At 56.7% G+C, this 27,939-nt stretch overlaps 1 protein-coding gene across 5 annotated transcripts; it reads left to right on the plus strand.

The window, feature by feature from the left end:
- The first annotated feature begins 92 nt into the window (after positions 1 to 92).
- LRRC8A (leucine rich repeat containing 8 VRAC subunit A) lies at positions 93 to 27,531 on the plus strand. 5 transcript variants are annotated; one of them, XM_055541344.1, is made up of 5 exons: positions 93 to 220; positions 3,460 to 3,566; positions 6,008 to 6,124; positions 18,552 to 20,716; positions 25,633 to 27,531. In XM_055541344.1, exons 4-5 carry the CDS (start codon positions 18,560 to 18,562, stop codon positions 25,906 to 25,908), a joined length of 2,433 nt encoding a protein of 810 aa, XP_055397319.1. In that variant the 5' UTR covers positions 93 to 220; positions 3,460 to 3,566; positions 6,008 to 6,124; positions 18,552 to 18,559; the 3' UTR covers positions 25,909 to 27,531. The 5 variants fall into 5 exon arrangements, with proteins under 5 accessions (XP_055397319.1, XP_055397321.1, XP_055397322.1 ...); XM_055541346.1 differs by having other exon boundaries at positions 6,011 to 6,124; XM_055541347.1 differs by lacking the exon at positions 25,633 to 27,531 and adding an exon at positions 24,942 to 25,066.
- Positions 27,532 to 27,939: the final 408 nt, after the last annotated feature.

Genomic DNA, 27,939 nt, shown 5'->3' on the forward strand with positions numbered 1-27,939 from the left:
GCGGGTGAAGGCGAGGAGAAGAGCGCCCCTCAAAAAGATGGCTAGGCCCCGGGCGCCGCGTTCGCGCCCGACGGTGACGTCACTTCCGGGGCGGAGGAGGCTGAGTGGTGCAGTGAGGGACAAACAAAAGGAGGCGCCGGAGGGGCGCAGTGGCCGGCAGTGGGACAGAGCGGCAGGGGCTCGGGGCTGCCGGCTGGGCGGCCGGGCGCGGCGGGCCCAGGTGAGCGGGTGGGGAAGGGAAGGGGGCGCAAGCTGTCATCTCTTGAAATCAACTCCTGGACGTCCCCGGCCAGCTGCCCGGCCCCAGGCGCCTTGGGCAGATCGGGCTCTGCCCGCCGGGGCTGGCTCACTGGGGGCCTCCCGCGGCAGCTCGGTTCTGCCTGCCTCCGGGTTCCCCGCGCCCCGGGTCACAGAGGTCCCTCCCCTCCTCTCCCCGGCGCCGCGGCGCGCGAGCCCCCTCCCAGGCACCCTAGTGCCTCCCTGCGCTCTACATACCGGGAGTTTCCGCCTCGGCTCCCCCAGGTCCCCTTGTCATCCCCTGGGTTCCCCCAGATCCCCACCCCTCCACACACACACACACACTCCCCCACTTACTGGAGGTTCCATCTCTGGGCCCTCTCCTTGGGACCTTTTTTCCCCCCCTTTTTCAAAGGTTCTCCTGGGCTCTTTGCCCGTTCCTCTTCCCTGGGAACCCTCCCTCCTTTGGATCGGGCGGGAACTGTGCCCTGACTTGGGTGGGGGGAGGGCAGATTCCCTGGCGAGGCTCTTGGGGGCCTGTCTGGGCTGGGGTTCCTGGGAAGCCCAGTCCAGGGGTCTGAGGTTCTGAACCCTGCCGGTGTCTTGTGCATCCAGATGGGCCTGAGAGCCAGGTCTGATGAGGTGCGGGCTGGAGACCTCGCAAAGTTGGCTGCCCAGCTGAAACAGCATAGCCGTGGGTTCTTGAGGCTCCCTGATGATTCTGCTCCTTGCGTCGACCGCTTCTTTCCCCTGGTCTGGACTGGAGTGAAACCCGGATTGGGCTGGTTCTCTGCCGGTGCCAGTGCTGCCTTTTTTGGGAAGGAAGAGAGACGGTTGGGGGTGTTTCTGGCAGCAATCTCCTTCTGATGGGGACTTGGCTGGAAGGGTGGGGCCGTCTCTTCCCCTAAGGGCTCTTTCTCTGCCTTACCCCCCTGAAGCCTTTCTGGGATGAGGTGTGAGGGAAAGGGAATTTGGGCCTAAATTGTAGAGGAAGGATTTGGTGGAGCTTAAAAGCTCCCAGGGGCCTCTCCTACCTTTTCCATTAGGAGTTACCTTATTCCCCTGACGAACCTTGTATCCTGCCGGCTGCGTAGACAGACGGGCAGACAGACAGACTGGAGGCAGGAGGAGGAGGTCTGATGTCAGTGACTCTTCTGGTGGAGGGGATGGGGGAGTGAGAGTTTGTTCAGAGGGACTGGGCAGCGCCTTTGTGAAGGTCAAGTTTGGCTCTGGGGGGGAGGGGGAGGCAAGGACAGATGACATGTGCTGGAGGACTGGGTTTTGGAGAGGTGCTGGGGTGTGAATGACTGGCCCCTGTTGCCCTGTCTTCCCAGTTTTAGAGATTCTTTGGGGTTACCTCCCATGCCCCCCGGGCCTTCCAGGGTCTGTGGAGCACACAGCAAGGGCCTGAGGAACGCTTGTGACTTCTCCCTGTAACTCACCCGGATCCTCCATCTCTTGGGCACGCCCACTAGGAACCTGTTTCCTCTGCAGACTTCGAGTGGTCCTTCTGGACAGTGGGCGCTCATGAGGATTGTCCCAGTGAGTCAGAACTCAGGGAGCTGGCTTGGCCTGGACCTCACTTGTAGCATTGAAGGGAAGGGATCATCCTGTTTTCCTTACCCTCCTGAGAGTGGAGATGATTCTGGGTTTTCACACGATGATGGTGTAAGACCTCATGGGGAGTCAGGTGGGTTAGATGTGGGGCTCTAGAGCCCAGCACACCTCCTCTCCCTGCCTTGACTCGTTCATTCAGTCAACCATCCTTTGGTAAGTGCCTGGCCTGGGCCAAGAATGGTGCTAGGAGAACATGGTCTCTGGCTAATAGTCTGGGAAGAGAGGCAGACAGGACAATGTCGACACAGAGGCCAGCATAATGCTCGAAATGTCCCAGAGGCAGCCCGGAGGAAAGAGGCATTAGCTGTGGCTGAGTGTGCAGGGGTGGTCTGTCTGTGTTTCCTGGAAGAGGAAGGGTAAGGACAGTCAGTGCCAGTGAGTCCTGTGGCCTGAGTTCTGGGCTGGCCTCTGCCATGGGCAAATGACTGGCTTTCCCAGCCTCAGTGTAAATCCCTCTCCTTGCCAAGGAGGACAGGGGTGAGGGTAGAGCCTGGCTTCCGTGGCTTCTGTGCCTTCATGGACCCAGGTGCTTCTCTGCCCAGCCTCCATCACTCTCCGTGGGGTTCTCTGAGAGGCTGGAAACCATCTCTTGCTTCTTTCCTCTCAGCACAGTGCCTGGGCATTGAGCGGCTGTGAGAAACGTTCCATGGCATAAACAGCCAAAAGGCGCCACGATCCCTTTGTCTGTGTAACCCTCTCCCCCCACCCCCACCCCTTTCCCCTTCCTGCTGACTCCTTGTCGTTTCCCCCTTCACTAATGGCTGGGCCACACTCCCAGCGCCTGGCTGGTTTAAAAACTCCCCCCTACCTGGCAGAGAATGAGATGGTTGGAGGGCATCACTGACTCAATGGACATGGATCTAAATGGACTCTGGGAGATAGCCAAGGACAGGGAAGCCCTGCGTGCTGCAGTCCATGGGGGTCACAAAGAGTCGGACACGACTGAGCGACTGAACAGTAACAACCACCCTATCGTGGTCTGATCACACTACTCTTCCCACCCTCCTGACCTGTGAACAGTTCTGAGCAGAGTGCCTGGCATGGAGTAGATGCTCACTAAACGCTCCTCGACTGTGGACGATGGTTGGATTTTGTTTTCGAGTCGAAATCGTGTCTGGGCTGAGGGCGTGTCTCTGCCTGGATCCGGCTCACCCCGCTGCAGCTCACCTCTCGCCACTTTCCGCCTCCAGCCCTGGATCGAGCCAGGCTGAACCGCTCAGCGTGCTCTAGAAGTCATGTTGTCTTCCCTCCAGGCAAACATGTGCTGTCCCTTCTGCCTGGAATGCTCTTTCCAACTCCCACTCTTTCCCAGGAAGTCAGCTTAGGCAACACCCTCTTCAGGGAGCCTTCCCTGACCCAACTTGTCTGGGTCTAGTGCTTCTTCCCCGTTCCCAGAGGGCCTGGGTTCCCCCAGCAGAGCCCCAGGCACTCAAGAGCCGGTGATAACTTTTGCCTTGGCATCTCCCCGGTAGACTGTCCGATTCTCTGGCGTCACCCTGGTCCAGGCCGGGTAGTGAGTAGGGGCTCCGAAACTGTCGGCAGCCCAGCAGGTAATGCTGATTCCCACACACCTCCCTGCTCATGGTAGCTCTTGCTTCCTCGTAGGCAGGCGGCTTCCATGGAGCGAAAGGAATGCCAAGACCCTGCCCAGACAGACGTGGGCCAGCCTCAGCACCATCAGCCAGCTCGCAGATAGCAGAGCCATCCTCAAGGTAAGGACTGGGCCCCCTCCCTCCAGGCCACCCTCGGCCCCCAGGCAGGGGGCAGAGGGCAGTGTCCCTGTCCCCACAGCCCTTTGCTTTTCTTGCTGTAAGGCCAGGGCTTCTAGGACAGGGGTGCAGAAGACAAAACTCTTCTTCCTTCTCCCAACTCAGTGGTCAGCTGAGTAGCATTGGGGCTTCCCAGGTGGCGCTAGTGGTAAAGAACCTGCCTGCCAGTGCAGGAGATGTGGGTTTGATCCCTGGGTTAGGAAGATCCCCTGGAGGAGGGCATATCAACCCACTCCAGTATTCTTGCCTGGAGAATCCCATGAACAGAGGCATCTGGCAGGCTACCGTCCACGGAGTCGCAAAGAGTCAGACACAACTGAAGCGACTTAGCACATATATGCACGCCATACCCAGCAGGTGTGAACCTGCATTGTGAACCCCTGGTTTTTGTCAGTCTTGGGAGGTGGTTCATGCTGTCTCGTGACCATGTTTCCCACGGTGTGTTCCGTGGGACACCAGTTTCTCTGGGCACAGTGGTCAGGTGACTCCAGGAACAGTAACCTGTCATGGTCCGGGCTGCAGGACCTCTCGGAGCCTTGATGGGTGTCTCAGAGCTGACTGAGAACATGAGTCTCTGAGAAGGAGCCAGCGAGCTGTTTTTCCCCCCTCTATCACATGGACATCTTTGAAGATGGGGGGTATCTTGGCCTCTGCTTTGGAGAACAGTTCTCAAAGGCAGGAGCATGCACCGGTTAGAACCCAGACATTGTGGTCAGACCTGGGTGTGAGTCCCAGCTGCCACGTGCTCAATAAGTGACTGTGGGCCAGTCGCTGTGCCTCTCAGAGCCTCAGTTTCCTCATCTGTGAAAAGAGGGTAATATTAGCTCCTTGCCTCCCTTGAGAGTATCTTGAAGATTAAATATGTCAATACAGGGAAGGTGGCTCAGGGTGATCTCTAAGCATAGTGGGTGTGGGTATAAGCTGCTTAATAATTTGTAAAACAAACCTAATCAATGATTTCTTTGGTAATTTGTGGAAGCTCAGGCAGTAGCCTTGATCCACCCCCACCCACCTCCCCACCCCTGCTGTTTATAGACATGGAAACTGGGGCTCAGAGGAAGGAAGCAACTCATTGGGTCGGAAGGCAGGGGTGTGGGGCTGGAGCCAGGTCCTGGAATCCCAGGCTGGGGTCCTTTATTCTCCATGCCTTCACCTCCAACCATGGCTTTTGCCTTCCCCAGCCTAGATTTTAGAAGAAATGGTATCTCCGATGTTTTTTGTTTGTTTTGCTTTGTTTTGTTTTTGTAATTACCAGCCAAGTTGCATGCCCGATATGTGTTTTTTTGTTTGTTTTGTTTTGATTTTAATGCCTTGTGGAAGCTAGAGTCTCCTTTGATCCCGGTCTCCAGAGATGTGAGTGAGGAGGGCTGGATTTGCCCACATGCATTGTTAGCATTTGCCTTTTTTTCCTAAAATCAAGTCAGTCCTGATAGAGCCGCTGGTTTGCCGCTTGCTCTTGTCTCATTTCCCAGTCCTCCCTGGACCTCTTTACTGATGAGGGCCGAGCTGTGGGTGAGTCCCGTCAGAAGGTCCCTACCCACTCCCGTTCCTCCCACCTGCAGTGCTCCCCCGCCTCCCCATCTGGGGTTTCTGAGCTGTTTGTTGGGACATTTACAGCAGCAGAGGGCGGTGGGAAATGCCCGGTGTGTGATTCTGTTGACTGTCCTGTTTACTGGGACAAGGTCAGCAAACCCCAGGCCTGCCCCGTAGGAGTTTCCTGTTGGTTTTGAGGAACTCTGCCAGCCCCCCTGCCCCTCAGTAGCGGAGGCCTGAGCTGAGGTCTCTGGCCAGCGACGAGCAGGAAGCAGCACATCCTACTTATCTGAGATCAGAACTCCTCCTCCGTGCAGGCGAGGAATGCCCTGGGCCAGCCCAAGAGGTTTTGGCCTCCAGGTCTTGGCCCTCCTCTGTCTGCCTGCGGCAGGGCCACAGTGTGGCGTTGGCCTGAGCCTGGCCCTGACTCGGTTCGCCAGGCCGTCCTGGTGGATGGTTCGGTCTCAGTCCCCCGAGCACTCCTCTTAGGTTTCAGCCTTGAGAGTGGACAGGCTAAGCGAAGGTGGGGCACTGCCCTGGGGCCAGGATCTCAGGATGCCCTGCTGGGGCGTAGATACCTCTGGCTGGGTTTTTTTTTTTTTTTTCCCGGCAGGAGTGACCCCTGCGTAGCCTGGTGGGCAGGACCACCCTGGGAGTCAGGTCTGTGCAGAGATGCGTCCCTCCGCTGGCGGAGCTCAGCTTTCCGTCCAGACCGTCTGCCTCTCCTGATTCTTCCTCCCAGTCTTTCCTGGAGTCTTTTTCCTTCTGGCACGGGTCTCTTTGGGCCACCTCTGGCGGGGGCCCCGGACCTGGCCTTTCGGTGGACAACCCTCTGCTCTCCTTCCTTCCAGCAGCAGAGCCTGCATGTCCATGGCGGCTGTGGTCCAAGCCCAGGTGGCGGGCTGGTCACCATGAAGTTTACCATCTGACGTGCCAGTCTGCTGGGTGAGGGCACATTATGTTTCCAGGTGAGGAGACCAGGGCTGGAGGTGTGAAGGTTCTTGCTGGAAGTTGTACAGTTCCGGTGGTAGAGCCAGGATGTGGACCTGGGTCTGTGTGTCTGGGCAGCTGTGCTTTTTTTTTCTGATAGAGACCTGTTTTTTTTTCTTTTCCTTTCCATAATTTTTTTATTTGGCTGCACCAGGTCTTAGTTGCAGTATGTGGGGTCTTTAGTTGCAGCATGTAAGATCTAGTTCCCTGACCAGGGATCAAACCCGGGTCCCCTGCTCTGGGAGCACAGAGTCTTAGCTACTGGACCACCAGGGCAGTCCAGCCTGTGCTCTTTCTAGCCCACCTCTCATTTGTCTTTTTCTCTAGGTTCTCAGGCTTATGGGTACTTCACAGTTGTTTGGGAGCTTGTTCAAAATGCTGATTCCTCTGGACCCATCACCACAGGCCTGCAGCGACTGAGTAGGGGGTGGGCCCAGGAATCTGCATTTTGAAGAAGCTCCCCAGGCCGTTGTGGGGCTGAGGACCTGCCGACCATGCCGGTGAACACTGACCAGGGCTTCTCCATCGGCCCTGGTCTCAACCTCTATCTGCCGCCAGGTGCCCTTGGCGTGGAATCTGGGCTGGGCTCCCTTGGGCCCTGGATCTTAGTGACTTCCTAGCGTGTGTAGGGTGGGAAGGCTGAGGTTTCTAGAATGACTTTTCCTCCCAGCCACAAACATCTCCCTGCTCTCTTCCCCGATGCGTTTCTATTGCATTTCACATCTCGTAGGAAGTTCTATGTTTAACCGTCTCTTGAGGACTTAAAACCTCCAAATTAAATGGACACTGAGATACAGCCTCAGGTCTGGAGCCATGTTCCACCGGAGAAGCAGCTGTAAAATTCCACAGCTCTCACATGCCACCTGGGCACCCCAGAGTCACCTCTGCTAACCTCATACCCCTGGCAGAGTTGGCCTGTGGACGGACATGCCACCCGGGTAGGGCCGTGCAGAAGTCCTGCCGTCACGTCTCCTGGCTGGATACCTGGGAGCAGACCTTTCCAGTCTGGAGAGCTGGGCAACAGGCAGCTTACCCTTGGCCAGGCCCCCATCATTCGCAGTCCCCTGGGACCTCGGCAGATGGGTCTGTGACCTCTGTTTGGGGCTCCTGCCCACTTTTCGTACCCCGTCTGGGAAGGCGGTGCTGGTGTTCAAAGCAGATCAAGACCTGTCTTCAAGGCCCTTCTGCCCCACGTGGAGCCAGGCCCAGAGCTGGGCTCCCTCCCAGAGTTTCCTTAAAGCTGTACCTAAGAGACCAGAGATATCTGAGGATGGCCTTTTGGAGTTCCCTGCAGATACCTTAATTCCAGGTACCCCTCTGGAAACAGGGATCTTGTCCCAGGAAGCATTTGCAGGGTTCTGGGTGCCCAGGTAGGCCCAGGAGACCTGCTGGCCTTCAAGACAGGCAGGCATGCAAGGGAAAGGCAGACCAGACGGGTGGCGGTCTTTCTGCCATCTTCTAGCTGTGTGGCCTCGGGCAGGTCAGTTAACCTTTCTGGGCCTGTCTTCACACCCCTAAACGGACTGATGAAACCTCCCGTAAAAAAAAACCAGCAGCTAACATTACAGTCTTTCTATGAGGCAGGCCCTGAGCCAAAAGCTTTCTATGGACCACCTCGTCAGTCCTCACCACCGCCCTGACCAGGAAAACCATTTCCTAGATGAGGAAACCAGGGACCCGGGAGGGAAGTGACTCCCAGGGTCACACGCTGGTGAGGCGGGGAGCTGTACCAGGTTCCTGGAGGGTGGGAGCCGAGGCCCCGGACGTGCCAGGCCTGGTGCTGACGTGCAGGCAGCGTCAGTGACCCGGAGCCCGTGGCAGTAACACGCCCGCCTGATGGGGCGAGGGGGCCGGCCTGAGCCTCAGACCCGGCCTGTGGCCTCTGTGTGCTTGGCTCGGGGAACCAAGGTGGGTGTCCTTCACCGATCACCCTTCCCCCAGGAGGCCACCGCACCCTTGCAAGAGCGCTTGAGGACCAACCTGTTTGGGAGGTCCGGCCCACATGGAGAGCAGTTTGGAACTGAAACTTGTTCCCTCCCTGCTCCGGACTGCCTCCCCTCTTCTTTCCCCGAAAGTGAGGGTGTGCCCTTCAACGCAGGGCGCATGGAGCCAGGCGGCACCCCCAGCCCACAGCTGCTGACTCACCCCGGCGGGTGTGGGGGCCTCAAGGGCAGCGCTGGCTGTGGGGCGGGTGGGGGCTGGGTGTCCCAGGTGAAGGGTTGGCCCTCTCCTCCCCCTGCCCGCCGCCATCCCCCCACCTCCAGCCCCTGCTCTGGAGCAGAGGAGGCCCCAGGGTGCTGACCGAGGAGCAGATTCACAGGCCCAGAATGCTCCCAGGGCAGGGCCAGTGACCCAGAGTCTTCCTCGGACCTCTTGGGAAAGGCCCTTTCCCCTTCCCTGGGAGCGCCTTGGAGGGTCAGCCTCCCCAAGCGTGGTACAAGAAGGGGCGAGGGGGGCCAGCCTCGGCCTCCCCTCCCTCCCGCCTGGGAAGTATTCCCAGCCTCTCAATTTGGGTTTTAACAAAGGGATCTCTGTGCCCTGTTTACCCACAGCCTGGCCAGCCTGCCACGGCTCAGGTGTAAAAGCCAAGCGCTGCGGGCCGGCGTGGGGGTGGTCGGAGCCTGCCTGCTTGGCCACCCTCTGGACAGTGGGGCGGCATGTCATTTCTTTGACTTCCTTCCCCATCTGCGAGAGGCCCTGCGAGGACATCAACAACGTGGAGCGGGCTTGACCCCTCAGGGTGGTTTTGCGGGTGGCTCGCCAGCTCTGTGTCCCGTCCTGGAGTTCTGAGCCAGGGCTGCGGGAGTACAAGACCCTGGAGTGTAGCGTCTGAGTCCTGGGAGGTCCTGGGGGCTCGGGGATGCCTGGTCTGTGCTTGGAGGGGTCTGTGCTTGGGGCTCAGCCCCCTCTCGGGTGTCTGTCCCCCAGTTAATTCTGGGAGGGTCTCTGCAAAGGCAGGTGGAGGAGATCAGCACAGTGCGCCTCCCTGTGTGCCAGCCTTGGGTTGTCCCATAAGACGTGCATTGTGCTCTTTTTAATTCTCACACTAAGTCTCTCAGACTGGTACTATAACATTCCCATTTTATAGTCAAGGAAACTGAGGCTCAGAGAAGAGCACTCATTGGCCCCGGGCTCTGAGCCAACCCACGCTGAGGCCTGGCTTCCCTGCGCCCTACGTGCGTGTGTTAGGGCACACCTGGGTAGGGCAGGCGGGTGGGCGAACCTTTTTCATACTTGACAGATGGCCGGTACTATTTCTCCTAAACTCTTTTACACTCTTCAGAAACCACACAATGAGGAAGGTCTTTAGTTTCTTTTCCCAATTATTTTTTTCTACTCACAAAAATACCAGATTTGAGTACCAAACATGTAAATCATAAAGTATTTGTCCATTTTGTGACATTTTATATCACTTTATAATACATGATACATCATGGATCTTAAAGACTGGTTCCCCGACCAGGGATTGAACCCAGGTCACCACAGTGAAAGCTTGGAATCCTAACCACTAGGCCACCAGGGAACACCCAGCATCTTTTATTATTACTTAATATCTCTTGGACATCTTTTGGGTCACTGTATACAGATATGAGGTAGGTAGCATTGTTTTTATTTTAAAGTTGCAAAAACCAAGCCTTGGGCTAAATAATTTGCCTGGTGTGTTGTCATTTAGTTGCTAAGCTGTATCCAACTCTTTTGCAAGCCCATGGCCTGGAGCCCCCAGGCTCCTCTGTCCATGGGATTTCCCAGGCAAGAATACTGGAGTGGGCTGCCATGTTCCTTCTCCAGGGGGTCTTCCCCACCTGGGGATGGAGCCCACATCTTCTGTATTGGCAGCAGATTCTTTACCACTGACCCTCCAGAGATTCACTCATTTGTCTGGAGTCATGAATTGTTTCATGCTACAGCTGGATTTGACCCCGCGTCTCCTCAACTCCAGAGCTATTGCTCTTCACACTCCCTGGGATCTGTCTGCCACCATGGGGAGGAGAGGGGCCCTCTGGATTGCCTTTCTGAGCGCCCGGGGACAGGGATGCTCCAGCCTTGCCTCAGGAACCCGGTCTCACTTCTGTCCACCTGCGGGTACTGCCCAGTGGAAAGGGTCTGGCCGCATCCTTCCCCGTCTCCCTGGGGCGGGGAGGACCAGGGAGGGGTGAGGCTGCGTTCTGCAGTATCTTCAGAGGCCACAGGTGCCGCGGCGCCGGCCAGGAGCAGGCCAGGTGGAAAGAGTGGAGTCTGCTGCCCTGGCGATGGCCTAGTAGCTGCTGCCTCCGGCTGAGCCCCGCAGGTGCAAAGACCAGAGAGCAGACCAGTCCGGAGAGGGAGAGACAGATGGTTATCGTGGTGAATTCTGTGTGAGGCAGTTTAAGCACCTGCAAAAGTTATGAAACTAGAACAGATATCTTTGTACCCAGGACTTAGCTTTGCCAGATCTTAATGTTTTGTAATTGCTTCAGATACACACAGACACACAGATGCACACACACACACATAAACACATAGAGATACACACACACACACATGCTCTCTCTCTCAAATCATTTCAGGTGCAGTTGAAGCCTCTTCCCCAATCCCATTTCCTTCCCTCTTTAGATGAAATTATCAGCTTGATTTTGGGGCTCTCCTTGCACTTGGGAAAGAATCTGCCTGCAATGCAGGAGCTTCAGGTTCGATCCCTGGGTCAGGAAGATCCTCTGGAGGAGGAAATGGCAAATTACTCCAGGAGTCTTGCCCGGGAAATCCCACGGGCAGAGGAGCCTTAGAGGGCTACAGTCCATGGGGTTGCAAAGAATTGGGCATGACTTACTGACTAAACAACGACATGCGTGTTTCTAATACCTTTGCCACACCTGGGTATATACACTGCAGAAAACCTCAGATGATGTGTGTGTTCTATAGCTTGTTTTGGGGTTCAACATTGTTTTGGGAAGGAAATGACAACCCACTCCAGTATTCTTTCCTGGAAAATCCCATGAACGGAGGAGACTTGTGAGCTACACAGTCCCTAGAGTCACAGAATTGGCCTCGACTAAGCACTTCACTTTCATTTTTTTTTTCATATTGATACAGGTTGGTACTTTCATTGCTTCAGCATTTCACTGTATTCTCAGAGTAGTTCATCCTTTCTCCTGTTGTTGGATATCTAGGTTTTTGACTTTTTGCTATCAGGAACAACTCTGGAGTGATCATTTTTGTCTGTGGCTTCACACATACGTGTGAGGCAACTCTCAGAGCCTTAGGAGCGAAATTGCTGGGTCGGAGGATGCATGCACTCTATCTTCTCATCTAAGAGTTCAACATTTTTGGCCAATCGCAGGGGAGTGAAATGGCTGGTGATTGTCTTAATTTGCATTCCCTGATTAACAGTGAGATTAGGAATTATTTCTTACGTGAATTTCCATTTGTGTTTTTTTTCCCTGTGAATTGTCTATTCATGTTTTGCTGTTTTTCTTCCCTATTGGTTTGTCTTTTCTGTGTATCTGGAGGAGTTCTGTCTTTGTTCTGGGCATTAATCCTTTGGCAGGTAAACCCACTGCAGGTGTCTCTCCAGGCCTGTGGGTGCATTTCACTTACTGGGTCCTTTGATGTGCGTCCATTTTAACTGTAATGTGATCGGTAGATGCGCCTCTTCCTGTGAGGATTTGCACTCATTTGGGATAAGAGATCTTTCCCTGTCTTAAAGACATTAAGGTGGTCTGTTAGATTTTTCTTTAAATATTTGCAAGTTTTGCCTTAGGTCTTGAATTCATTGGAATTTATTTTCCTGCAAGTCGATAGATGGGGCTGTGCTTTTCTTCTGTGGGTAACTAAGCCAGCTCCATTTGTGGACACCCATTCTTTCTCCCCAGCCTGCAAAGTTGACACTGTCATGTCTATGTTTCCAGAAATTTCAGGGTCTCTTTTAGGCTTGCTCTTCTAGTTCCCTGGTCCATCCATCCATCCCCACATCACCGCCGAATTGGTCGAATTCCAAGACCTTTATAGTGTGTCTCCTCCCGCGTTATTCTTCCCCAGTGTCATAGCTATTCTTGGTCCTTGGGAATCTTGATTTTTAAAAATCTTTTTTTCTTAATTCCCTGAGTAACGTATTCTTATAACAGAAAACAGGGGGAAGTTTGGGGTTAAAAAAAGATTATAAACATCAGCCTAATGTCACTGTCAGTATTTTTAAAATATACGTCTAAGTTATTGCAAAGGCTTATTCCTCTGTCATAGTCTTGTTACCTCCTTTTTGCATTGAAGGTATTTTGTCATGTTATCAGGTCATCAAGTGCTTTGCTCTAACGTGTTTTCATTGTTTTATAGTATTCCATCATCAGGTCATTAAATAGGTATTTAACTGATCACCCAGTAACAGGCATCTGGATGGTTTCCAATTCTCCTGGCGTATAAAGAACACCACGATGAATGTTCCTGTAACTAAACCTTTGTCCTAGAATCTTGCCTGATGATTGCCCACCTCCTTCCTGTCGCCTCCCCCTCCCAGCTCAGCCCAGTTGAGCAAACCTTTACTCTGCTTTCTGTGTTCCGGACTCTGCATGGGGCCTGGGATGAATCTGGAGGGGTCCGTGTCCTGTGGGGCTCCCAGCCTACCTTGCTGACCTCTCTATGGGTAATCTCTTGCCAATGAGCTTTACGTGGTGCAGCTGGGGTAAATCCCAGCTTGCTGACCTCCGGGAGGGCACGGTCAGTAGCTTTAAGTGATGCCTCTGTTCTGGAAGAAGGGTTAGAGCAGAGGACAGCAGGGCACACGGCCTTTTTGTCTTTCTCAGCTGCCTGGATTTCAGCCCTTTAATCTTTGTCTTCTATTCAGGATCCTCTCCAAATTCTCCATCTCTTGGGGCCGAGACCTGACCCAGCCAGACTCCCCATCACCCTCCCGAGATTGCCCTCTGAGAGCCACAAAAGAACACCTGAACTCTCCACCTGAGGGCTCAGTTTTTCATTCTTTTCTTCTAGGCTCTATTTATTTTAAATTCTATGCTACTTTTCAGTCACAGAGGTAATGCCTGCTGGTAAAAACATTACAGTTTCCTTTCATCCTGCCTCCTGTTCCCACTCTTAACAGGGAGCCATTCCCCAGGTGGGTCAGGGTTTATCAACATGGCAATGTATTTATTTATTGTTCTGAATCTCGCTTTATTTTCAAAATGGCGTTACATACAGAGCTCCTTTATTCTGCTGAAAAGGCCCAGTTGCATTCTGGCGGCCTCTTGAAGGGACCAGGATCTGCTCACCGCCTGCCTCTTGTGTGCCCAGCCTCATCTAACTGTGTCCCCGTGCCAGGTGTCAGGGCCAGCGTCGCGGGCGCTTTTCCTTCTGTTTTCTTCCATCATGCTCCGGGTCTGTGCTCTTTTCATCCACCCATCAGCTGTCTGCTAAAGTCAAATTGCCGTCGGGGGCCAGGTCTGTGCCTGTCTCAGCCTCATTCCACAGATGAGGGGGACCAAGGCTCAGAGGGGTGAAGTCGCCTGCCCAGTGTCACTCCACTGCTGAGTGGCAGAGCCCACCTGGCCCTCCCTTGAAGCCCCCATCACTGTACTCCTTGCTCTCCACCTGCCTGAGGTCCCTTCACACAGGTTGTCTGGGAAACCTCACTCCTGTGACTCCCTGATAGTCCTGAGAGTTTGGCATAGCATCTGCTACCACGGGCATTTTATCACAGAGAGAACAAGTCCGGGCTGCTGAAGGCGCCTCCCCCTCCCTGCTGGCTTTAGGCAGGGGTGGCCAGGACAGTGAGTGAGTGTCTGGGTGATACCAGTGGGCAGGGAGGTGTTGCAGTGAGCCAAAGCCTGGATCACACGCCCCGTGATCCTTGACTGCCTTATGCAAAACGTGGGCACCCCCATGACAGATTCTGTATTCCTCTCCTGATGGGGAAACAGGCCCCAGAGAGAAGCTGTTGCACACCTCTGCTGGGGGCAGTCCTGGCTGCAGAGGCCTCAGTGCAGGAAGGGGATGAACACACTGCCTGCAGGAAACTTCCTGAAAAGGACGTTTTCTGTAACTGGGAGAAAAGGTCCCCACTCCCTTGAATCTGCCCCCTTCACCTTATAGTGCTTTCCTGACCATCCCCAGGTAGGCCTGGGGTAGCTGTTGGGTGGGAGCTGCTCCCTGGAAGTGCTGCTTGTCGGGGCTCCACCCCAGATCTGGGTTGAAGGTGACAGGCAGTGTGATGCTGGGCACATGACCTCTCTCCCCGAGTCTCAGTTTCCCTATCTGTAAAATGGGTGTGTGGAATATTAGTCAGCCTGGAAAAGGAAGGAAATTGCTTCCTTTTCCTGGCACCTGCTACTCAGATGGTAAAGAATCTGCCTATAATGCGAGAGACCCAATTTCGATTCCTGGGTCAGGAAGATCCCCTAGAGGAGGGCATAGCAACCCACTCCATTATTCTTGCCTGGAGAAACCCCATAGACAGAGGAGCCTGGCAGGCTACAGTCCATGGGGTCGCAAGGAGTCAGACAAGATAGTGACTTCCACTTTTACAACATGGATGCACCTGGAGGACATTATATTAGGTGGGTGAAACCAGTCCCAGAAGGACAAATAGCGTACAATCTACTTATGTGAGGTCCCTGGAGTAGTCAGAGTCATACTGCCAGAAAGAATAGAGGTGCTGTGGCTGGGGTGGGGGGAGGGGGGAGTCAGTGCTTGGTGGAGACAGTTTCAGTTTTACAAGATGAGAAGAGTCCTGGAGATGGGTGGTCGGTGATGGCCGCGCAGCAGAACCAATGTCCTTCATTCAAATACGTTACGTGTATTTTACAGCAATAAAACAATTTTGAGAAAATAAGGGAGGGCACCAGTAGAGCGCAGCCCTGGGCTCCGAGGGTTCTGGGCTGGGCCCTCGTTCTCAGAACTGGGAGTGGCTCCACCTGTGGGTGTGTCTTCACCTTGAGTCACCGGCTCCCGGGCAGGTCCCTGCCTGAGGGGCTCCGCTCCTTCCCCTGGGGAGGGCTGGGCAGGAACCGGGAGGGAGGGGTGCCCGCAATTGTCTTAGCTTCCCCCCGGCCCCCTCCCCCGCTCTGCCAGGCCAGCCCACCACCCCCAGGCCATGCCCTTCCCCACCCCACTTCTTCCCCTTGCCTTCTCAGGCCCTCTCTTGATACCTTTATTGAGCGCCTGCTGTGTGCGGCGCCTTCCAGCAGCATCTGGGCGGAGGTTGAGGATGGATGACACCAGCCCAGGCTGCCTGCTGCCCTCTCTGCACAAAGTGCTTTACAAGCTTGGGATTCCCTGGGCCCTTCCCAAAGCCCTGCAAGCAACCTGCCCTGACCACCCGGCCGTCTCTTCTTGGGGACCCATCGGGAGAAGGCGCCGCATCCCTCGCCCCCTGGGGACAAAAGCCTGGGCTTTGGCACCTGTGCCTTCTTTCCGGATTTCCCCTGAAACGCCATCAGAGAGGGGCGGGGACTTGTCCAGAATCCCATGGTGAGTTGGCAGAGTCCGAAATGTGGTGCAGCTAGAGGGCAACCCCCCACCTCCCAGGTCCCCCCACAATGAGGCCAGGCCTGCCCTTCTCAGCTGTGTGGCCTGGGTCCCTGGCCTGACCCCTCTCAACCCCTGTGTCTTCTCCCTGGGCTGAGGAGGTGCCAGGAGCCCCCCAGGACCATCACAGGACTGTCCCCTCCAAGAAGCCCTTCTCAGCAGGGAGGTGTAGCCATGGTTTACAGAGTTCAGAACAAAAGTGTTGGGGGGGGCAGGAGGAGCAAGACACACTGGTGGACGGGACGGTCACCCCCTCGGAGCCTCCAGGTCCCTCACCTGTGATGGAGAGTGGATCTCCCACCTCAGACCCAAAACAATGTAAGCCAAGCCCCAGGACAGCAGGGCCCAGTCCTCCTGGTGCGAGAGGCAGGCTGTTCTCCTTTGCGTGACACACCCACTCCCCCGAAGCTGCGAGGCTGCAACCACATCCTGCCTGGTCACAGACTGCCCCCACCCCCAGCGCCTGGCATCCTGCCTCAGCGGTCCCAGCCCCGGACTTTCCAGGGGCAGGCTCTCGCACGCCCTCGGGCCCTTGGTCCTGTCCCCTCCTCCCTTCCGGTCCCCAGTCTTTGGGCGCCTGCCTGGACGTGGACTTGGGGAGCCAGGAAGGGAGGAAGGAGTTGTCAGGGTGTCGTTCAGCTGGGGTGGGGGGCCCGGCCGCGTGATTCAGCAGGCCCTCCGCTGGATGCCCGCTCATCCAGGAGTGTGGGTGGTGCGAGGAGCCAGCTGGTCATTAGAGGGCCTTCCTGTGGGGCGGGCACTTACCAGGAGGGCCGACCCCCTGGGCTGGAGCCGCCAGCCCAGGGCGGGTAGTGGTGTCTGCTGGCCCCACGGTGACCTGAGCTCTGGGAATCCTGGCAGGAGGGGGGCAGGAAGCTGGACTTCTGGGCTCCACCTCTTGGCACTGCCCTGTGTGGGGCCTTGAGCAGTGGCAGGACAGCAAGCCTGAGCCCTGGTGAAGACTTGAGTGGGGAGGCTTCAGTTTGGTCTCGGCTCTGCCCTGATTGTAGAGTGACATTGGACAGGTGATGCCGCTGAGCCTCAGTTGCCCGCATCTGTGAAATAGGGCCAAAGATAGGGCCCTGCACCTGGGTGTCAATGCGACTCCACGAGGTGGACCCCATGGTAAGGGCTTAGCCTGGTGCCTGGCACATGTCCATCTGTTGAGCACCCCGATTCCCTCAAGGGGTCTAGGTTTGCCTTCCTCCTGTCCTTACCCATCCTGGCATGCCCAAGATGATATGAGCATCTGGTGTTTGCAGGGAGGCCCTGTCCTATGAAGTGTCTGTCACTATTAATACTATCAGTAATCAAAATAAGGGCCCCAGCCCCATAACCTGGGACCTTTGTGCCTCTCCCCACAGACCCATTTGTCTAAACACGGGTATTTAAATCTTGGTTTAAAAATCTAGACTCTGGATTAGAAAACAGTAAAATGTAAAAATCACAATTTTTTTTTCAGGGAATGTTCTTTTTTAATATTTTTATTTATTCATTTGGCTGCACCAGGTATTAGTTGTGGCCTGTGGGGTCTATTTCCCTAACCAGGGATTGAACCCAGGCCCCCTGTGTTGGGAGTACAGAGTCTTAGCCACTGGACCATCAGGGAAGTCCCTAAAATCATAATTTTATTTGCGAAAGGACTGGAAGGCTATCACTCAGTGAAAAGTTAACAGGGGTGGGTGACTCTGGGCGGTGTTCTTACAGGGTTGTTGTTTTTGTTTTTTTTTTTTCTGTCCATAATGCTTTATACATTTTCCTGACTGTTCTCCAGTGAACACCTAGTCCCTTTCTTGTCTGTTACAGCCTCATGGCCCGAGCAGCATTGTAAGAGTGACGTGTCCCGGCAGGGTGCTCCCTTCTGGCCCAGGGATTCAGGGTTTCTTCGCAAGTTCATTTCGTTGTACACCTTCCCCGCCCCCGACTGCACTTCCTGAATGTGGCCTCGAAGTCAAGCGTTAAAAAAAAACCAGACTCCCAGGCTCTACCCAGGACCTGCCAAGTGGGACTCTGCAGGGGGAGAATCTGCTGCTGTTCTAAATTTCTTTACAAACACACGTGGATGCACATAGCCGGAAACAATCTGACGTAAATGCCCTAAGCGTGTGACCCTGTCATCCTGCTTTCTAGTCCTCGCTGCCCAGCCCCTCCTCCAGGCACCCGTCATTACAACCTTCTGTTTGTCCTTCCTGCTGGTCTCCCCACACACCCAGAGTCCTGTGTGGCCATATTTTTACACACACACATGGAATGTTTTAAGCTTCCTTATTTGTTCTATAGAAGCTAGTTCATAGTCCACTCCCTCTTCTACACTTGGCTTTTCTCACACTTTGAATAAATCTCTTCAGGGACTTTGAATTAATCTCCTGGTGGTCCAGCAGTTAGGACGACTCTGACCTCTACTGCAGATGGCCTGGGTTCAATCCCTGGTCGGGGAATTAAGATCCCGCAAGCTGCACGACCACTCTTAAGATCACTGGCATGGCTTCATGGCACGTGGTTCTGAAGGAACTGTAAGTTTCCAGCTGGCCCCTCTGGTTGGTCTCATCATTAACAGGATGGGGTCTAGACAGGACTTCTGGACTGTTCCTGCTGGAAGGCGGGGGTCCCTGTGAGGCTCTTTGGTGATCTGTCAGCATGGCCCGGACTTCATGCCTCAGCCTTCCTGTCTGTGGAATGGGGAGGCTGCCACCTTCCCTGTGGTGGTTTCCCTCCAGCCACCCAGTGACCGTCTGGTTTCTGGACCAAGGCCACTCCGTGGGCTGCCCTGTGAGTGTTGCCCAGCTATTGTGACTCACAGCTAGCCTCGAGGTGGAATTTTGGACAATGGGTCCATAGTCTCCTGCCCCTGCCCCTCCAGGTCTCAGAAAGCCCGGCTACCCCTCAGTAACCCCCTCCCATGGTCCCTTTCAGGTTGAACCATGATTCCGGTGACAGAGCTCCGCTACTTTGCGGACACGCAGCCAGCGTACCGGATCCTGAAGCCGTGGTGGGACGTGTTCACCGACTACATCTCCATCGTCATGCTGATGATCGCTGTCTTCGGGGGCACGCTGCAGGTTACCCAGGACAAGATGATCTGCCTGCCCTGTAAGTGGGTCACCAAGGACTCCTGCAACGACTCGTTCCGGGGCTGGGCGGCCCCCGGCCCAGAGCCCCCCTACCCCAACTCCACCATCGGGCCGACCCCCGACTCCGGCCCCACCGGCATCAAGTACGACCTGGACCGGCACCAGTACAACTATGTGGATGCCGTGTGCTATGAGAACCGCCTGCACTGGTTCGCCAAGTACTTCCCCTACCTGGTGCTTCTGCACACGCTCATCTTCCTGGCCTGCAGCAACTTCTGGTTCAAGTTCCCACGCACCAGCTCCAAGCTGGAGCACTTCGTGTCCATCCTGCTCAAGTGCTTCGACTCGCCCTGGACCACGCGGGCCCTGTCAGAGACGGTGGTGGAGGAGAGCGACCCCAAGCCGGCCTTCAGCAAGATGAACGGCTCCATGGACAAGAAGTCATCGACGGTCAGTGAGGACGTGGAGGCCACCGTGCCCATGCTGCAGCGGACCAAGTCTCGGATCGAGCAGGGCATCGTGGACCGCTCGGAGACGGGTGTGCTGGACAAGAAGGAGGGTGAGCAGGCCAAGGCGCTGTTCGAGAAGGTGAAGAAGTTCCGGACCCACGTGGAGGAGGGGGACATCGTGTACCGGCTGTACATGCGGCAGACCATCATCAAGGTGATCAAGTTCATCCTCATCATCTGCTACACCGTCTACTACGTGCACAACATCAAGTTCGACGTGGACTGCACGGTGGACATCGAGAGCCTGACAGGCTACCGCACGTACCGGTGCGCCCACCCGCTGGCCACGCTCTTCAAGATCCTGGCGTCCTTCTACATCAGCCTGGTCATCTTCTACGGCCTCATCTGCATGTACACGCTCTGGTGGATGCTGCGGCGCTCCCTGAAGAAGTACTCGTTCGAGTCTATCCGCGAGGAGAGCAGCTACAGCGACATCCCCGACGTCAAGAACGACTTCGCCTTCATGCTGCACCTCATCGACCAGTACGACCCGCTCTACTCAAAACGCTTCGCCGTCTTCCTGTCGGAGGTGAGTGAAAACAAGCTTCGGCAGCTAAACCTCAACAATGAGTGGACGCTGGATAAGCTGCGCCAGCGGCTCACCAAGAATGCGCAGGACAAGCTGGAGCTGCACCTGTTCATGCTCAGTGGCATCCCCGACACAGTGTTCGACCTGGTGGAGCTGGAGGTGCTGAAGCTGGAGCTGATCCCCGACGTGACCATCCCGCCCAGCATCGCACAGCTCACAGGCCTCAAGGAGCTGTGGCTGTACCACACGGCCGCCAAGATCGAGGCGCCCGCCCTGGCCTTCCTGCGTGAGAACCTGCGGGCATTGCACATCAAGTTCACGGACATCAAGGAGATCCCTCTGTGGATCTACAGCCTGAAGACGCTGGAGGAGCTGCACCTGACGGGCAACCTGAGCGCCGAGAACAACCGCTTCATCGTCATTGATGGGCTCCGAGAGCTCAAGCGGCTCAAGGTGCTGCGGCTGAAGAGCAATCTGAGCAAGCTGCCGCAGGTGGTCACCGACGTGGGCGTGCACCTGCAGAAGCTGTCCATCAACAACGAGGGCACGAAGCTCATTGTGCTCAACAGCCTCAAGAAGATGGCCAACCTGACGGAGCTGGAGCTCATCCGCTGCGACCTGGAGCGCATCCCCCACTCCATCTTCAGCCTCCACAACCTGCAGGAGATCGACCTCAAGGACAACAACCTCAAGACCATTGAGGAGATTATCAGCTTCCAGCACCTGCACCGCCTCACCTGCCTTAAGCTGTGGTACAACCATATCGCCTACATCCCCATCCAGATTGGCAACCTCACCAACCTCGAGCGCCTCTACCTGAACCGCAACAAGATCGAGAAGATCCCCACCCAGCTCTTCTACTGCCGCAAGCTGCGCTACCTGGACCTCAGCCACAACAACCTGACCTTCCTCCCCGCTGACATTGGCCTCCTGCAGAGCCTCCAGAACCTGGCCGTCACGGCCAACCGGGTGAGTGGCCCATGGCAGGGTGGGAGTATGTGTCTCAGGACAGTCTGGCGCCCCTGAGTCTGGGGTCTGCAGCTATGGTTCCCAGAAGCACCTGGGGGAGGAGCTGGATGAAAATCCAGATTCCCAGGCGGCTTCCCCCGCACCCCCCCACAACTTAGCCCAGACCCGCTGAATCAGGATATGTGGGCTGGGGAGCCTGTCTCAACTGCAGGATGTGGCCAAGTTCTGCTAGGAGGGATGGTGTGCTGGTCCCCAAGGTGGCTTTGGGCAGGTTCCTTGGAGATGGGGATGTCCACAGGCAGGAGTCTTTGTCAGGGCTCGGTCGTGGGAGGCGGGACTTGGCCTAGGACTTGTGGTGTCTTCCTCAGCTTGTCCTGGACCAGACTTGGAGCCCAGGATGGGCCCACCCAGGACGGAAACTTCGTGGGTGGCTGGTGCACCTCCCAGAGCCACTCACATCCTCTCCCCTCTCTGCCTGTCGAGGGTGGCGAAGGGCAGAGTTGGGCTCCACTGGGGCTGGCTTGTCACCACCTGTCTTTCTGGAGAGGAAATTGTACAAACCATCATGGGTCTGCAGAGCCGAAGGCCACACCCTGGTAGTGATCAAGACCTTTTTCGGTTCCTCTGCACCCACCCCTTGCCTGTCCGGGGAAACCCCCCCACCCAAGGGCCCCTCTGTGGAAGCAGGCAGGTAGAGGTTGAGGGCAGGTGGTCCTGTGGCTTTGTGGCCTGGCCTCTGCCGCAGCTGCTGGGGTGCCTTCCCTTTGCCCTGCCCTCTCCTGCTGGGGACCTGATGCTGGAAGGAAGTCTTCCTAGTTCCTACTGTAGGTGGAAACCCTCTCGAAGGGAGGCGGGTGGTTTCAGGGAGGACAGCAGGGGCTTGCTCCAGCAGTTGGGAGGCAGCAGCCCCTGAAATGGCCCCATTCCAGGGAAGGACACGCCCTGTCCAGCATCACTCACGTAGGAGGATCAGGCACCCCAGACTTCTGACCGCTAGAACCCCTCTGCTCTTCCCCAAGCCTCTCTCCCTGGAAACCAGAGATTGTGACAAATCCTTCCTTTCCCCCCCATATGATATGCGTGTGAACATATGAGAGCGTACAGGAGTGAAGGTTGGATCCCAGGCTGCTTCACTCTAGAGAATCCGCCCCTGGGGACGAGGCCAGGCCTACAGCCCACCAGTCAGGAAAATTGGACTCCTGGGAGCAGCCCCATTTGGGGAGGAGGGGACAATCACAACCCTTCCTTCAGCATGTGGAGGGGGACCAGGCGGCTCCTCACCAGATACCCGGTGGAGGAGGGTGTGGCCAGCCTCCAGCTGGGCACCCCGTCCTGCTCACCACCCCCCCCCCCCGCCCCCAGCTCTTTGCTCCAGGCACAGCTGTCGGGGTCACGCGTTGACTGAGGTCACCGTTCAGGAAGTGGTGGCAGCGAGGCATGCAGTCCCTCAGGAAGGAGACCCTCTGGCCCCCAGTTCAGCACGGTGCTTCATCACGTCCTGTCCCCACCCCCTGGAATCCCAGAGGCCTTTGTAGGGAAAGAAAGTTCTTCCAGCCAGACTTGGTCCGGCTCCTCCTTCCTAGCGGGAGCCCCCCCCACTTTCCTGCCTCCCTCTGGGCCTGGCGGTTCCTTGGTTCCTCGCGAGTCACCCCCACCCCCCACCCCCGGGCTACTACCTGTGAAGTGGAGAGGGCGAGCGAGTGTGGGTCAACTCAGGCCCTCACTGCGGGTTTTCTCAGGTTTCAAGTCTTGCTGACCAATACCTTGTTAAGGGGATATATTCTTTGTATGGTTATTCAAATATTCATTCATTGATTTGGCAAATGTTCTCTGTGCACTCCTAGTGGGGAGCGAGGACCCCCCACCCCGACCCCGGTCCTTCCTGACCTCACTGCTTGCAGGGACAGATGGGTAGCTCAAGTTAGCACCCTGGACTGTGCCGGGGGCTGGGCTTAGCCCCGGGCAGGCAGGTCTACTGGAGGAGGGGATGTCTCACCTGGCCCTGAGGGATGAGGAGGAGTCAGCCAGGCAATGAAGGAACTTCTAGAAGGTTCTGTCCACAGGGAACTGAAAGCTAGGGGCGGAGCGGTGAACTGAGCCTCTGGAATTTGGACTCCCGCGCTGCTCCACCCGCACCCCCCCACCCCCACCCCCACCATCAAGGCCAGGGCTGAAGGCATCTTGTTTTTCCCACTTGGTTGCAGATTACCTGCCTTGCGTCCTTTCCTTCCCTCTTCGCTCTGAGGACCTGGATCTTGGCTCTTCAGTCCAGTGCCTGACTTGGGGCAAACTGTCCACCAAATTCCCACTGACTGATTGAGGGAGGAAGGTCTGCCTTGGAATGCAGAGAGCTGGCTCTCCCTGAAGCTCCAGGGAGGTGGGGGCGGGGCAGGACAGAGGTCCAGAGCTATAGAAACCTGCGTGCAGGGTCTTCCCTGGTGGTCCAGTGGTAAGACTTCACCTTCCAATGCAGAGGGTACAGGTTCCATCCCTGGTTGGAGAGCTAAGGTCCCACATGCCCTAGAGCCAGAAGAACCCAAACTTAAAACAGAAACAATATTGTAACGAATTCAGTAAAGACTTTACAAACGGTCCAGATCCAAAAAAAATCTTAAAAAAAAAAACCTGTGTGCAGCTGTCAGGAGGGGATGAGGCCTGTTCTCACATGGCTGCCTGGGTGGCTGGAGGGTCCTTGAGGCGGGACGAGGCACAGGTTTTCAGAGAGGAGGGGGTAGGTCCCGTGTTGGGACGTCCAGGGGACCAGGTTAAGTCAGCCTGAACCTGAAGCTCAGGGAGTCATCCCCCAGGCTCCTGGGTGAAGATCTGTCCTTCCTGAGTCTGGGAGGGGTGGGGGGTGGACTAGAGGGTGGGGGCCAGGGGAGTGTGGCTTGAGCCTTTGAGAGGGGCAGTGGAGAGCAGGGCCAGGCAGCTGGGCGCACAGCCCGTGTGGGAGTCGGGTGATGACAGGAGAACACAGGCAGGTCCAGTGGATGAGGAGTGGCCACGGGTGGCTCTGGCCGGGTAGTTTCCAGGGTGGGCAGTTTCCAGGGCAGGCAGGGGTAGAAGCCGGTTCCTGCCGGGCCAAGAGAGATGGCGTCTTTCCAGGCGGTTTGTTGGGAAGGTCGCAGAGGCTCCTGGGAGGGTTGTCTTGTTTTTTCCAAGGACCAGGTGGACTCAAGGGGTAGCCGTGCTGATGGGGGAGCTGTGGAGGTCCCTGAGGAGGTGGGCGAGGGCGGGATTGGGGTGATGGGAGTCGGCTTCATGCGTCCAGTGCACCACCTCAGGATGAGGGACAGGAGCGGCCAGGCTTGGGGACCGAGCCATCAGAGCCACCTTCCCCTCCCTCCGTGGGGCCTGCAGAGAGCTGGCCGCGGAGCCGGGGGTGCCCCAGGGAGGGGGTGTGTCGGGGGAGATCCCCGCTGTGAACCCCAGTTCTGCCACCCACTGGTCCAGTCCTTCCCGCTCCCCAGCCACTGTCTGTGTCACCGGAGGAAGCCAGTTTTGGGTGCAGTGGGGTCTCTGGGAGGTTCTGGTCCTGCGGGAACCCACTTCTCCTCTGTCCTTCCTGGAGTCCCTGCCCACCTGGAAGCCGCGCCTGCCCGATTCCTGACCATTGGGCGCAGCGTGGCGGGTTTGCAGACCCAGGTCAGGAGTCCTCTTTAAAACATCCACAGTGCCCCTCTTGGCATGGCCTCTGCCTGGCCTCAGCATCCTCAGCAGGAACATGCGGATGGTGACAGAGCAAGCTGCCCGTCACCCTTCTGTAGGCTCGGGGCCCATCCCCTGGCTCCTGCTCTGCTGGAGGGGTCCCTCCTGTCCGCCGTATCTGAAGGAGCAGGTTGTAGGAGAACAGGCTGAGGAAGTACGCATGTCTGTAGCTGATTGCTCACAGGAGGGCAGGGAGGAAGCCAGCCTTTATGGGGCTCTTCCCGTGTGTCCCCACCCAACTGCACCATTTGCTCTGTGCTCCACCAACAGAGTGGACAGTTAGAGCACGGACTCTTGAGCCAGATTCATGTCTTGGCTCCACCGCTTTCCAGCTGTGAACCTCTCGGCAGGCTGGATCCTTCAGGCCTCAGTTTTCCCATCTGTAAAGTGGAACAAGTGTTTCCAAAGTACTTAGAGGTAGTTGTGAGAGTTCAACTGTTAATAGCATCAGTGCTCAGAGTGAACCTGTCCTGTGGTAAGCGGCAAGTGAGTGTTGCCTCTTATTCAAACTTTGCAGAATCAGGAGAGGGCCCTGAATGGCCAAGACTGGGCTCCCTACACCCACCCTCAGCCTGTGACTTGACAGATAAGGAAACTGAGGCCCAGGAAGGGGAAGTGACACAGCTGGGATTCTGACCCTGTTGGTGAGCTCTCCCTAGTTCTCAGCAACAGCTGAGGGTGTAGAGTTTTCTCATCAGGCTGCTGTGCTTTCATAAATTGTTCTTAAACCTGGCAGGACCTGCAGCCTGGCTCCTGGGGAGCCCTGGGTGGTGGAGGAGGGGATGGAGCTGGTAGCAGCTGGCTCCCGTGATTTGCTTTAGTGGGGGTGGGGGGTACCAGCTGCTGGGAGACAGCAGGGAGCATGGCACACCCAGCCCTGCCCTCTCAGAGTCCCTGGGTCTGCCAGTGACAGGAGATCAAGCAGTTTTACCACACGGAGGGATCAGTGCTGTTGGGGGAACATGGGCGCCTTAGGTTACCAGGAGGTCAAGGAAGGCTTCCTGGAGGAAGTGACGGCAAAGCCAAGACCTGCAGAACACGGGGGAGTTAGCCAGACTCAGGCCCAGCTTGTGCTGGTCCCTGAGGTCTGGAGTAGCTGAAATGGGCATCAGAGAAGGTGCCAACACCTGGGGGAGGGAAGCCGGGGGCCCCGAGGCCCAGGTCCCAGCTGCGCCCACCTCACTGTGCCCTTTTCTCCTTACCCCTAGATTGAGGCACTGCCCCCCGAGCTCTTCCAGTGCCGGAAGCTGCGGGCCCTGCACCTGGGCAACAACGTGCTGCAGTCGCTGCCCTCGCGGGTGGGCGAGCTGACCAGCCTGACCCAGATCGAGCTGCGTGGCAACCGACTGGAGTGCCTGCCTGTGGAGCTGGGCGAATGCCCACTGCTCAAGCGCAGTGGCCTGGTGGTGGAGGAGGACCTGTTCAACACCCTGCCCCCCGAGGTGAAGGAGCGGCTCTGGAGGGCCGACAAGGAGCAGGCCTGAGCACTCATGGGTGTGGAGCACCGGTGGCCCTGAGTGGGCAGCCTGCAGCCGGACCTCCAGGCAGGCCTCGGGCCCAGGAACCCAGGAGCCCCGGACGGACCACCAGCCCAGCCTGTCAGCAGGGGCGCTGGAGCTGGGCCGGGTGACAGGACCGCACCTGAGGGGCTGGCCCCTTTTCTCCTCGAGACTCGTGCCCCCCAGGGCGGGCGCCTGAGGGGGAGATCAGAGACCTGCAGTCCGTCTCCCAGCGAGCGCAGTATTTGGACAATCAGGGCCTGCTCCCTGGAGGCCATTGCTGCCCCAGAAGCCAAGCTGATGCCAGAGGTCCAGGGACACCTTCTTAGTTCTTGGTATTTATTTTCTCCACCTCCCGCCCCCTCCCTCCAGATAACTTATACATTCCCAAGAAGGGTCAGCTCAGATGTGGGGGGGTGTTAGAGGAAGGGCAGCCTTGTTTCCGTTTTCCTTTTCTTGGTGGTGCCGCCAGCATCTAGCGCCCACCCAGACGTGAGCAGAGCGGTCCAGGGTGAACCAGCTGTGGGATGGTCACCCTGGAGGTGCCAGGCTGGGCTCTGGGGGCATGGCCCATGGGAAAGCAGGCCGCCAGCGGAGAAGCCAGGCCTGGGGTTTGCTGCCACAGTTGAGATTTTTTTTTTTAAGGAGAAAGAAATTTTTTGAAATTGATGGTTTGGGTATCAAAAAGAAAAAAAAAACTTAAAAAAAAAAAAAGGACACTAAAGGCCAGTGAGTCGGAGTCTCGGGGCAGGACAAGCGTCCTCCCTGAGCAGAGCAGCAGGACACTGAATTAGCTTCCTTCCCCCGGGGAGCAGGCTGCGGGATGCCTCCGGTCCGCGGTGACCTCGGTCCAGGAATCTGTTTGTTCCTCTCCCCTCCTAGAGCGGGGACTATTTTGTTTTGTTTTTTTGGTGTCTTGTTTTCTTTCTCCGCCATGTATCTTGGCAGGCTCTCGTTTCTGTGGCTGTTGGCCAAAGGGAATGTTCCGGAGCTGCCAGGAAGGGAGGGGACTCGGGTTGGCTCATCCCCAGATGAACGGTGCTCCGCCCCCGCCCCCTCCCCGCTGCACCCTCCGTCCTCCCCGCCCCGGCTTTGTGGCAGCGTTAGGAGCCCGGAGGAGCCGCCTCACCCGGACTCTGCTTTCCCACCTCGTGTGTCATGAGTTAGCCCAGTGCCAGCGCTAGCCTCAGCGGCTGACGCCAGCCCTGTCCCCACCTGGTGACGTGCCAGCCCGTCCTTCAGCACGGGACACCTGGAGGCGGGGTCGCCACCGGGGTAGACAGGCCCTCCAGGTTCTGGATACGGTTTCTGTCCCAGGCACCCAGCCCACGCAGCGCCTGGTGGCGGGAAAGCCAGCTCACTTCATTGAGATCAGTCTCCGGGGTCCCCGCCACCTTCAATCGATCACTTGGACACTAAGGCACGTTCTAGCGTCTCTCGTCTTCACGATTATGTCCATTTGTCCATTTGTGTTTTCCGCACCGTGTCATCAGATGTAATCCTCAGAAATAATGCACACTAGCCTCTGACAACCATGAAGCAATCCGTTACACATGGGTCTGAACTTGTGGACTCGGTTCAAATAGCAAATAAACCTATAACAAAGTGGCCTTTGGAGGTCTCCATGTCTCTCGGGTCTCTGAGGTCCGCTCGGCCCCATGGTCTCTGAGAAGATAAGGAACTTTGCTTCCCTACCTGCCCCATGAAGCCAGAAGCCCCTCAGAGGCAGCTACCAGCAGACACTCACTGACACAGCCCTGTTGCCCGTCAGGAGTGGATCCCGCAGCCAGGTGTCCTCTGCCGGCCAGAGCCTAGGGTTCGGGCCCTCGTGAGCTTTGGTGGGAGGGAAAGGAGAACTGGAGTGGGAGCCAGGAGTCTCAGGTCCTTGTCCCAGCTCAGTCATTCCCCGTGTGAAGCTGGGCAGGCCCTTCCCTCCCGAGCCCTCCATGTCCCCATCTGTGCATTGGGCACATCTATGCTGTTCTCCTCGGGTTCTTATAATTCCAGCAGCCAGTC

The sequence above is a fragment of the Bubalus kerabau genome, chromosome 11 (assembly GCF_029407905.1).
Source record: "Bubalus kerabau isolate K-KA32 ecotype Philippines breed swamp buffalo chromosome 11, PCC_UOA_SB_1v2, whole genome shotgun sequence".
NCBI classification, from domain to species: Eukaryota; Metazoa; Chordata; class Mammalia; order Artiodactyla; family Bovidae; genus Bubalus; species Bubalus kerabau.

Coding starts and splice junctions, on each gene's coding strand:
- LRRC8A (XM_055541344.1), top strand. CDS start 18,560: ATGATTCCGGTGACAGAGCTCCGCTACTTTGCGGACACGCAGCCAGCG. Junction 20,717..25,632: donor TGGCCGTCACGGCCAACCGG/GTGAGTGGCCCA, acceptor CCTTACCCCTAG/ATTGAGGCACTGCCCCCCGA.